The sequence below is a fragment of the Triticum urartu genome, chromosome 2 (assembly GCF_003073215.2).
Source record: "Triticum urartu cultivar G1812 chromosome 2, Tu2.1, whole genome shotgun sequence".
Taxonomy (NCBI): domain Eukaryota; kingdom Viridiplantae; phylum Streptophyta; class Magnoliopsida; order Poales; family Poaceae; genus Triticum; species Triticum urartu.
This window is the reverse complement of record NC_053023.1, coordinates 738,072,331-738,084,173: the sequence shown is the minus strand read 5'-3', so window position 1 is coordinate 738,084,173 and position 11,843 is coordinate 738,072,331. Positions and strand designations below refer to the sequence as shown.

Sequence of the window (11,843 nt, the reverse complement as noted above, 5' to 3'; positions counted from 1 at the left end):
AGGATTTAAATCCTGATAAACTGGAATACCACTGTACCACTAAGGCTTCCTTTGGTTTGGAGGAATTTCATAAGAATTTTAGGATAGGATTTTTATAGGATTTTTTTTAGAGCCCTTTGATTCATAGGAATAGATTTCTATTCCTATATAGGATTGGTTCCTATCCTCCACATTTCATAGGAAAATAAAAATGAGCCTAAACTCAATAGAAAAAGTCCTTTGGTATCAATCAAATGACATCTCGTTTTCTATTCCTACTCATAAGATTTGAGATACATGTCATCTCATTTCTAAACATTTTAACCATTGGTTGGTTCGCTTTCATCCCATCACCTTGACTCCTCCTTATACGTGCCATGTTCGCACCCTTAAAATATCAGCCTCTTTGTTGACAAGTCAAATAAATTAAAACGTAGGACATGGATCGTGGCTGCCTCACGCATGCTGTGTAGGGCAGCCATGCGAACGCATGCATGCATTGTACCAAACATTTCCCGGCTAGCAGTACAATATTGTTGCACTGTCACTTTCCTTCCTCACGCCCATACACATGTCATGATCGACGCAGCACCTTTCTCGTTTACCCTCACATGCACGCACTGGTTGTACTTCATCTGGTTTTAAATATAAGACACTCTAGAGATTTCAATATGAACGTACGGATGTATATAAATGCATTTTAGAGCGTAGATTCACTAATTTTACTTCATATATAATATGTATTTAAATCTATAAAAGAAACTTATATTTGGGAACGAAGGTACTTTCTGTTCTTGATACATTCAGTTCTGCAACGAGTAATTTGAAACGGAGAGAGTAGTACTGTTCAACCTGTTATAGCCGTCAAGACGTGCGTCTCCAAATTAATTGACGAAGACAAGGGATCGATGGCGTCATGGCGAGATGCACTGTTAATGGTTTGATGTCTTGATGTGGCCAATTTTCCAAAGACCTCGAAGCAGTAGGCGCGCTCTGCTTCTGTACTGACCACATTGGAACTGAGATGTTTTCCTTTTTCACTCAGTTTACTAGCTTCATGAAATCACTTGATCAAGCCTAAGGATACACCAATTTGATGCAATAAATAACGGTACGTGTAGTGGGATAGGAGAATTCAATGCTCAGTTGGTCGCCACGTGATCGCCCGTGCATGCATGTGCCGCCGTGCATGTGAGCCAGAGGCTGCTGCTTAGCCGCCTTCATCTTTTTTGCTCTCTCTAGAAAAACTTTCCATTTCTATATTACACCAAGACACATGGTTGGAAGGGGTCAATGGAGTGTGGTTGGTGCGTGATCTAAGCCGGATTGGTGCCGCTGTTTCTGCGCTCTGCGTCTCACCCGGTTTTGTTGATTGCTTCCCGTTATAAATGACGCCCACTGCTTGACGTGAGGAAGCCACAAGCCCCACTCAAGCTAGCTTCACCTCAAGCTCGAGCTTCACTTCAGCCCCAAAAATGGCGAGCAGCTCACTAGTAGTACTGGCCGCCGTGGCCACCGTGGCCGCGCTGCTGCTCTCCCCGGCCACATCCCTGCCCGTCTTCACCGGCGACGCCTCCCCGGGCTTCCACGCCGCGTCGTGCCCGCAGCTGGACGGCATCGTGTGGTCGTCCGTGGAGGCGGCGCTGCGGCAGGAGGTGGCGGTGGCGGCGGGCCTGCTCCGCCTCTACTTCCACGACTGCTTCCCGCAGGGCTGCGACGCCTCCATCCTCCTCAACAACACCGCCGCCCGCGAGACGGCGCTGGGCCCCAACCTCACCATCCAGCCGCGCGCCATGCAGCTCATCGAGTCCATCCGCGCCCGGGCGCACGCCGTCTGCGGGCCCGTCGTCTCCTGCGCCGACATCACCCTGCTCGCCACCCGCGACATCATCGTCATCTCCGGCGGGCCCTGGTTCAACGTGCCGCAGGGGAACCTCGACAGCCTCGCCCCTGCGGCACAGGAGAAGGTGTTCGACCTCCCGGCGCCCAAAACGGCCAGCGTGGCGACGCTGGTGGAGTCCTTCGCCACCAGGGGCCTCGGCGACGTCGCCGACCTCGTGGCGCTCTCCGGCGCGCACACCATCGGCCGGTCGCAGTGCGGCAGCTTCGAAGACCGGTCCCAGCGCGCCGACGACACCTTCTCAAGGAAGCTGGCGGCCAACTGCAGCAAGCACCCGGAGCGGCTGCAGAACCTGGACGTGATCACCCCGGACCTGTTCGACAACGCGTACTACAAGGCGCTCGGGTTCAACCAGGGCGTGTTCACCTCCGACATGGCGCTGGTCAAGAACAAGACGACGGCGGCCATCGTGAAGCGGTTCGCCGAGAGCAAGGACGCCTTCTTCGGGCAGTTCGCCAGGTCCATGGAGAAGCTCGCCAGGGTGCCCAAGCCGGCCGGCAACGTGGGCGAGATCCGGCGCTTCAGCTGCTTCAGGAGCAACGCCCAGCGTGCCGACGCTGCCGTCGACGCCGCCGGTGAGGAGGAGGAGGAGGGCTTCTCCGCCTCCGCTTGATCTGATGGTTCGGTCAAGTACTACCGTGAGTAAGATGGTCGTCGGCAGGCAGGCTAGCTACCAGTGCGTTGTGTTAGCGTGCATGCACGGCATGGCCGTAGGCCGTAGCGCCAATCGTGTTTGAGTTCTCGGCATGCTTCGTTTTCTTGCGTGCAGCAGTGTTGGTGTGTGTAGCAATAAAGAGACAGAGGTTTCGATCGTCGTTGCATCTCATCTTGATGAACTATGTCATACGTGTTTTCTGCTTCTTGGGCACCAAAGGATCCTCTTGCGTGCTTGGAGACTTTGGAACCCCGATCTGTTTCGTCAACTAATCTGGATACCTATGTACGTATTGATAGCGATAATGGTACTAGTACGTGTGTGTGAGGGTGAACACAAGAAAAGCAAAGGTGGTGGGTCGATCGTGACAGAGATTGATAGATAGGGGCGTGAGGCAGCCACTTGATCAGGGTATCAGACTCGATCGCTGAAAGTGATGCTAGTACTGGTCCAACTCCAACGTAGCTAGACCCGCAAAGTACGATGCAAGTTGGCGGAAACCGGGGGAGATGCATGCATGCATAACAAATTTGACAATTTTGACCCATAGATGAAATCATTTCATAAAATGAACTGACTTTTTGAATGGCGCCCGAAACTAAGGCGTCACAGTATATCGTGCAACATCTAACTGACCGACGTTACACACCTGATCAGCGTCGCACCCCGGACTGCATAAAAATTACTAAGTCAATGTGCAGAGTCTAAGAGCTAGGCGCCACACTATACAGTATAGCGCCTAGCTTTTAGGCGTTGCACTAGTGGTTGCACTATAATTTTTTTGAATAATACGGGTGCGACGCTGGTTAGGTGTGCAACGTCTATCAGTCAGGCGCTACACAGTGTAGTGTGACGCCTTCGTGTCGGACGCCACTTAAAAAGGTCATTTGAGTGAAAAAAAATTAAAGACAGTTCATTTTATGAAATGATTTCATTCACAGATTAAAATTGTCAAATTTGCTGCATAACCACCGTGCGCGTCGTGGCCATTCATGCCCACGACCACGATCTATGTCCTGGATAATCGATAAATCAGTACTATGTGGGTGGCACGTGTAAGGAGGACTGATCTGCAGCCCAGCTCTTGCCTGGATGGCTGGATCATCAGCTCGATCGTGTGCTGTGGTGCATGGAATGGAGATCAAAGATGTTTTCGTTGGACTTGTCAACAACAGGAGGCTAGATATGGATATATTTGTCCTTTTTCTAGGGTGATGGGTCCATGGGAGGGCAGAGGACCCAGCCTACAGTACCTGTAATAACTAGGTTCCGTAGCTGCTGGGCGACAGCAGAATAATATCAAGGATCTCGACGCATACATATGCTGATATGCATGCACCTTCGTGTCAAGTTGTTTTTTTTTTTTTGCGAATTCCGTGTCAAGTTGTTACTCACGAACAAATTTGAGCGATGCATGTTACACCATTTGTTCTTGTCCAAGAGCATCGACGGCCGTATCTCTCAAATCCGTCTCAAACACCCGCGCAAAACATCTGTTTGCTGATGAGCCGCAAAAAAAGATCCAACCAGACGCCCCAAACCACTCTCGAAGCCCGACTTGACCGGCACCCCTGATATTCAGCCCAAATCTAGGACGGATATGACGCGGCCCGGGTGCGTCCGGGCGCGTCTGCCTGGCCCACCTCTGGCTCACCCTGAACCCACAAAATCCCTCTCCGGAGCAAACACTAGGCTCATTTCACTCCGCTCCCTTCTCTTGTCCAATCCGTCAAACCCCAAGCGTCGGCGACCATGTCCAGCATTGGCAGCCACTCTGACGGCAGCTTCAGAGACGAGGACGAGATGGCGCTCCATATCGCACTGGAGCGCTCGCGGGTTGATGTGGGCAACAGCTTCAGTTCAAGTGCAATGCTGCCTGTCGCCCATCGCCACAGCGACGACGTCGGTGCCGGTCCTTCCAGCCCCGCACGCGGATCTGTGAGGGCAGCTCAATCGGTGTTGCCGGCCCGACGGCCTCCTCCACATCGGGCTCCGCGCGGGCAGCGGTGTGTTCTAGTGCCTGTTCCGCCGGGGGCGCGTCCGACGTGGCTGCGCAGTCCGCCCGCCGCCGCTGCGTGATGTCAGTGCCCGACAAGGAGGAGCATCTCCTGCAGTGAGTGTACCTTCGGTCACTTACCACGACGGAGACGGACGCCCAGCAAAAGAAATAAAAAACAACAAGATAGTTTAGAATAAAAACAATGAATCAGTAGCAAAAGTATTAGCATTTTAAGAAGAAAGATGACGAAAAAAGTTTCGTGAAACTTGCACACAACTTGGCTCTAAAATTACACTTTTTGTAGTATGCTATAATGCAAGGAATAATCATATAATAGTATAAGTTTCACAGTATTGCATAGTATTTATGTGAATACATTACACTCATCCAACATCTCGAAAATACCCATAAAAGAAAAATAAAAACCAAACACATAGAGAAAGAAAAAAAATAGAAAAATAAACAAAGGGAGAGATGAGGGCTGGATCGTACAGTTAAAGGGCTTCAACCCAGTAGCAAATCGACTGACTGAAATATGGGGTCAGTCAAAAATAAGCCCAGCACAACAAACATCACATGCCAGAAAAATAAATGCAGCACAAGTCTGCTTTGGATATATGTAATAATTGTGATGAATTTAGAAGCTCGATCTTCGAGGCTCGCAAACTCTCCAAGCACACTTTATCCTTAGGGATTGATGATCATGTTTGGTTAGGTCAGTCCAATGAACTTGATTTTGTCCCTGTAAACATTGAGACGGTGCAATAAAGCTTCGGAGTTTGTTTTAAAAAAAATGCATACAAATGTCAGAGCAAAAATTCTAAATTCAGACAACTTACAAATAGCTAAAGTGGAAAAATTAAAGGTCATGGGTCGATCATGAATGACAATATGACATGGTAGGACCCGAGGCAGCCACTTGACTCGAGCGCCGAAAGTGACACTAGTGGAGTAATATTGTACTTGTATGTACCATGACGATCCGCAAAGTTGTTGCAAGTTGCCGGAAAAACGGAGGGAGATGTTTGGTCCCATGCGGATGCAGGCATCCGGGTGGTGGCCATGATCGATGCCCTCGATGATCTGTTTAGTGGTACGTGGCATTCCCTATGCATCAACAGCTCTTCGGTGGGGTGAAGATCAAAGATATTCCTGTTGGACTTGTCAAGAACAGCCTTTGCTTCTTTTCTCGTCGAGGACCAGCTTTGGCAAACAAACATTTTATAAAATGGAGTAACATGCATGGTGATGATGCTAGGTACGTAGTACTACCACTAAAATTTAGAGTGTACAGTACAGTGATTACTCCTGGTCGTGGCACTTGCACAAAAGTCATGGCGATGTACATGTATCCTTGTTTTCAAACAAACAAAAGAAAAACCATGTACATGTAGTATTGGTTTTGTAAGGGGTACGTGCACTAGTGTACCGGCGGCTAACCGTGCACTCTGTTTAAGGTAAGGTAGGCTGGGTCTGGTCCACGCTACTGAGCTTAAGTAGAGTCGCGCGGGCGTGCTGTATCCTTCACTGTGATGATGAGCATGCATATGCTCGCTTCCTGTGGCAGCTGGGACGGTGTTGCGGTTTTGCTTCCCATGCACCTCCACAACTTGATGTGCTCAAGTGTTTTCCAAAAAGAAAAAAGAAAAAAAAACTTGGTGTGCTTTTGTGATTGATTGATGCAAATGCAGCGCCAGGCAGACGAGACCTTGTGCTCAGTGCATCTTTGGATGTTCAAAGGCTCTGTTTTTTTCCTTCCTTTTATTTGGAAAAAAATACCTGTGTAAGATTAGAACGAGAGAAAAACAGGGGGCGCATGACAGCGATCGGACATTTTCCTCGATTCCGCCAAGTTGTTTCCAAGCTCAAAGCACAGCCCCATGATCGCGCATGCACGGGGAGTCAGGTACAGTACATCTTCTTCTGCACCTTGATTGATTTCCGTTTATATATCACGAGAGTTATTGTCAGGTACATTTTTTTTTTCGAAAAGGGGTTTACCCCAGCCTTTGCATCAGAATGATGCATACGGCTCATATTATTAAAATCATATTGTCAGGTACATGAGTGCGTATCCGTTAACATGATCTCTATCATGTCCTCCGCCTGGTACGCTCGCGCGAGGGCGATCAGGAACCCACGCAGCGGATCTCCGTCTTCGTCTAGGGTTTGTATTCTGTTCAAAAAGATGAAACAGAAGCGGCTTCTTGAAACTGGAATAAGATTTTCCCCGCCTAGACCCGTTCCGGTGGTGCGTCTAGCATCTTTAGAGGGCGAGTGGAGATTTTTCTCCAACGGATCTCATGGGATTCGGTCGGTGTTTGTCTTCGGTGCATCCACTTGGATCTGGTCTCTGTTCCTATGTGTTCTTATGTCTTCAAGTTAAACTCTTCCGATCTATTCTTCTCTTCATCGGTGACGCTGTTGTTCTGGCACGCTGGTTTTTTTGGGCTTAGCACGACGACCTCCCTATTGTCTACTATAACAAGGTTTGTCCGGCTCCAATAATGAAGGGGCGATGACGGTGGTGCGCCTTCGACTCGTTCTAGTGATCGTAGTCGTCGTTAGGTGGTCTATAGATTTGGTGGTAATTTTTACTTCTATTGTTTTTTTCCTGCCTTAACTGTTGATGAATAGATCAAAATATTTTGAGTACACGAGTGCTCGATCGGTTACTGCACACCAAAAAAATAAAACAGCGAGCAACAGCCCCGTACTGGCCGTACGTGCTGATCTCATCGCTCCTGCACCGATGAACTAGATTTCAAAAGTGAGACCGGCCGGCATGAGAATCTACAAACATTTCTCGATGACATCCATGAGACCGGCCGGCATGAGAATCTACAAACATTATAATAGTATAATTTTCGCAGATATTGCATAGAATTTATGTGAATACATTTACACTCATCCAACATCCCTAAAATACCCATAAAAGGAAAATAAAAACCAACTAACAAAGAAAAACAAAAGGCAAAAGCAAAAACACATAAAAATAGAAAAAAACAGAAAATAAATAAAGGAAGAGACAAAGACTGGGTTTCAGCCTAGTAGCAAATCGAATGACCGAAATATGGGGTCAGTCAAAAATAAGCCCATACAACAAATATCACATGCCGGAAAAAAATGCAGTACGAGTCTCAGAGTAAAAATCAACGGCCTGAAAATCGACTGACCCAAATTCAAAATTCAAGCAGCCTACAAGTAGCTAAAGTGGAAAATTAAAGGTGGTGGGTTGATCATGAACGATATGGTAGGGCACCACTTGACTCGATCACCGAAAGTGACAGTACTGGAGTAATATTGTACTTGTATGTGCCATGACGATCCGCAAAGTTGGTGCAAGTTGCCGTAAAAATTGAGTGAGATGTTTGGTCCCATGCAGATGCAGGCATGCGCGGTGGCCACCATCGATGCCCTCGACGATGTATTTGGTAGTACGTGGCACTCCCTATGCATCAAAGATGTTCTTGTTGGACTTGTCAAGAACAGCATTTGTTTCTTTTCTCGTCGAGGACCAGCTTTGGCAAACAAACATTTTATAAAATGGAGTAACATGCATGGTGATGATGCTACTAGTACTACTAAAATTTAGAGTGTACGGTACAGCGACTACTCCTAGTCGTAGTAGGGTTCAGGGCACTTGCACAAAAGTCATGGTGATGTACATGTATTCTTTTTCTAACAAAGAAAAGAACCATGTACATGTATTGGTTTTGTAGGGGGTACGTGCACCAATGCACCGGCGGCTAACCATGCACTCTGTTTAAGCTGAGCCAGCGCACATGCATTGGTCTGGTCCACGCTACTGAGCTTAAATAGAGTCACACGGGCGAGATGGATCATTCAATGCAAATTATTCGCCTGGCTTGTGATGCAAGATCAAGTTTGGACTGCTAATAGACTTGCGCGCCTTGGTTGGCCAAATTGCCGTCTTTGCCTACTCTGTAAGCAAACCGGGGACTCTTTCACACATCTTCTTTGCCACTGTCATTTTTCGGTGAGGGTGTGGTGCGACATTGTTCAGTGGTTGGGGCTTCAGGAGGTCAACCCTATGGAGTGGAGCTCAGCTACTTCAGTTAACGATTGGTGGATTTGGATCGTCCAATCGAGGGCCCCTTCGCGGTCTGCGATGACCTCCCTTTTGATGCTCGTCTTTTGGGAACTTTGAAAGGAGCGCAAGACGAGAGTCTTTCGCAACTTGGCGACCCCCACCAGGATGCTAGTGCGCAACATTAAGGAGGAAGTTCGATTATGGGTGATGGCGGGAGCAAAAAACTTGGGTGTTGTAATGGCGCAAGAGTGATGAACTTTTATTTGCCCTTTACTGGGATCCTTATCTTAAACTCTCTTCTTTATCAATGAAAATGGCAAGTCTTTTGCCTTGTTTCAAAAAAAAAGCATGCATATGCTCGCTTCGTGGGGCAGCTCCTGGGACGGTGTTGCGGTTTTGCTTACCATGCACCTCCACAACTTGACGTGCTCAAGTGTTTTCCAAAAAAAAAAAAACTTCATGTGCTTGATTGATGCAAATGCAGCGGCAGGCAGACAAGACCTTGTGCTCAGTGCATCTTTGGATGTTCAAAGGCTCTGTTTTTTTCCTTCCTTTTATTTGGAAAAAATACCTGTGTAAGAATAGAACGAGAGGAAAACAGGGGGCGCATGACAGCGATCGGACATTTTCCTCGATTCCGCCAAGTTGTTCACACGCCCCGTGATCGGACATCTTCTTCTGCACATTGATTGATTTCCGTTTAAATATCACGAGTCAGATACATGAGTGCGTGATATAAACTCAAGATTGCTCGATCTCGGCTACTGCACACCAAAAAACTAAGGGAATGGCTACAGGGCAGTCGACCCAAATTTCATTTGGGGTCAGTCAAATCAACACGAAGCGTTAGATAAAAAACGAACGCATCAGATTATCTCTTCTACCTCCAACCGTTTTTTCTTGAAAACAGATCTTCTTCCCCTGCCGCCCTGCTGCCACTGGCCAGGCCGCCGGCGCTCCCGCACCAGCCTCGCCGCCCCGCCCTCCCTACAACCTCTCCCCACCACCGTGCATGCCGCCGCCCCCGGCCATCCTCTAGCCCCGCCTGCATCCACTTTTTTTTATCCGGTAAAGCCCCACCGCCACCCCCAGCACCGCCATTCATCACCGCCACACCTTGATTCCTAAGATAGACAATGGGGTGATGACGGCGAGCCCCTTCCTTCTCTCCGGGGAAGCCATTCCTTCTCCTTCCTTGCCTTCTTCTTCCTTCACTCAAAACCGACCAACCCAAAAACGAAAGTCAGTTGATTGACTTGCAGCTAAATTAAAAAACAAAATAGCGAGGAGCAGCTCGGTACTGGCCGTACGTGCTGCTCTCATCACTCCCGCATCGATGAACACATGAAAATACATACTACTATATGAAATATACGTACAAAATAAAGAGCTACTCCCTCCGTTTCATAATATAAAAACGTTTTTGACATTTTTAAAAACGCAACGCTCTCATGTTATGGGACGGAGGGAGTACTAGATTTCAACAGTGAGACCGGCATGAGAATCTACAAACATTTCTCGATGACATGCATGAGTCCGCCGCATGCGTCGTCTTATTATTACTACTCCAACGCAACAAAAACAGTCAACACAAACCCTCAAACCCACACACGAACAACACACTAGTAGTACAGCAGTGCGCTACACGCTAACGTCACGCGCGGTCTGCGGGGTACTGCATGCCTGTCGGCTGCAGGAACGATCGATCATGCGGAAGCAGCGAAGCCCTCCTCCTCATCGACAGCGTCGACGGCGGTGTCGATGAGGACGATGCTCTGGGCGTTGGTCCTCAGGCAGCTGAAGCGGCGGATCTCCCCGACGTTGCCCGCCGGCTTGGGCACGCTGGCGAGCTTGGTCATCGACTTGGCGAACTGCGCGAAGAAGGCGTCCTTGCTCGCGGCGAACTGCTTCACGATGGGCGCGGTGGTCTTGTTCTTGACCAGCGCCATGTCGGAGGTGAACACGCCCTGGTTGAACCCCAGCGCCTTGTAGTACCCGTTGTCGAACAGGTCCGGGGTGATCACGTCCAGGTTCTGCAGACGGTCCGGGTTCTTGCTGCAGTTGGCGGCGAGCTTCCTCGAGAAGGTGTCGTCGGCGCGCTGAGACCGGTCGGAGAAGGACCCACACTGCGACCGACCAATGGTGTGCGCGCCCGAGAGCGCCACGAGGTCGGCCACGTCGCCGAGTCCCCTGGTGCCGAAGGACTGCACCAGAGCGGCGACGCTGGCGGTGGCCGGCGACGGGAGGTCGAACACCTTGTCCTGTGACGCCGGGGCGGGGCTGTCGAGGTTGCCGAGGGGCACGGGGAAGGTGGGACCCCCGGAGGCGACGACGGCGGCGCGGGTGGCGAGCAGGGTGATGTCGGCGCAGGAGACAACGGGCCCGCAGGCGGCGTGCGCCGTGGAGCGGATGGATTCGACGAGCTGCATGGCGCGCGGCTGGATGCTGAGGTTGGGGCCCAGCGCCGTCTCGCGGGCGGAGGTGGAGTTGAGGAGGATGGAGGCGTCGCAGCCCTGCGGGAAGCAGTCGTGGAAGTAGATGCGGACGAGGCCAGCGGCGATGGCGATTTCGCTCGTGAGGGCGGCCTGCACCGCCGCGCGCACGATGCCGTCCAGCTGCGGGCACGTCTCCGCGTGGAAGTCCGGGGACAGCGTGGACGACAGGGCTGAGGCGGCTGGGGAGAGCAGCAGGGCCAGGGTGGCTAGGACGGCCAGCATTGAGCTGCTGCTCGCCATTGTTGATGTGGAGCTTGAGCTTGAGCTGAAGCTTTGGAGTGCAATGGTGGTGGGCTTGTGTCTTCCTCACGTCGAGTAGTGGGCATCATTTATAACCGGAACTGGTTTGGATCGTACTGACCAGAGTCACGCACTAGCCATGTGCCCCGAATATAGTAAGGCAGCGTCACGGAGGAAAAAAATGATGCGTACGTGAAGGCGACTGTAGCTCGCAGCAGCCTCTCACATGCTGAGTTTTAGTTTGTCCTATCCCTGTATACAATATCCCTACTACAACTACTAAGGTACACGCCGCGTTGCACACATGAGATTTGGCAATTAAATTATAAACAAATACCACATTATAGCATGTAAGTTTTGAGTCATATATGCATGATGTAGATGTTCATTTAATTCCTATAGTTCATCTTATTCAAAATCAATTAGTTTTGTAAAAAAACTTGTCTATTTTAAGATTCATGAAATTGTGCGTTGTAAAGCATAAAGTAAGAACAAATAATGACGATTCATCTAGAAAACAA

At 49.5% G+C, this 11,843-nt stretch overlaps 2 protein-coding genes across 2 annotated transcripts; one reads left to right on the top strand and one right to left on the bottom strand.

Annotated features, from left to right (window-relative positions):
- The first annotated feature begins 1,357 nt into the window (after positions 1-1,357).
- On the top strand, positions 1,358-2,694 carry LOC125540342 (peroxidase 66-like). The gene has a single exon (XM_048703952.1). The coding sequence runs from the start codon at positions 1,455-1,457 to the stop codon at positions 2,490-2,492; it is 1,038 nt and encodes a 345-aa protein (XP_048559909.1). The 5' UTR covers positions 1,358-1,454; the 3' UTR covers positions 2,493-2,694.
- A 7,411-nt stretch (positions 2,695-10,105) lies between these two features.
- LOC125534534 (peroxidase 66-like) lies at positions 10,106-11,395 on the bottom strand. Its single transcript, XM_048697731.1, has one exon. It carries the CDS (start codon positions 11,320-11,322, stop codon positions 10,294-10,296), a length of 1,029 nt encoding a protein of 342 aa, XP_048553688.1. The 5' UTR covers positions 11,323-11,395; the 3' UTR covers positions 10,106-10,293.
- Between the last annotated feature and the right edge of the window lie 448 nt (positions 11,396-11,843).

Coding starts and splice junctions, on each gene's coding strand:
- LOC125540342 (XM_048703952.1), top strand. CDS start 1,455: ATGGCGAGCAGCTCACTAGTAGTACTGGCCGCCGTGGCCACCGTGGCC.
- LOC125534534 (XM_048697731.1), bottom strand. CDS start 11,322: ATGGCGAGCAGCAGCTCAATGCTGGCCGTCCTAGCCACCCTGGCCCTG.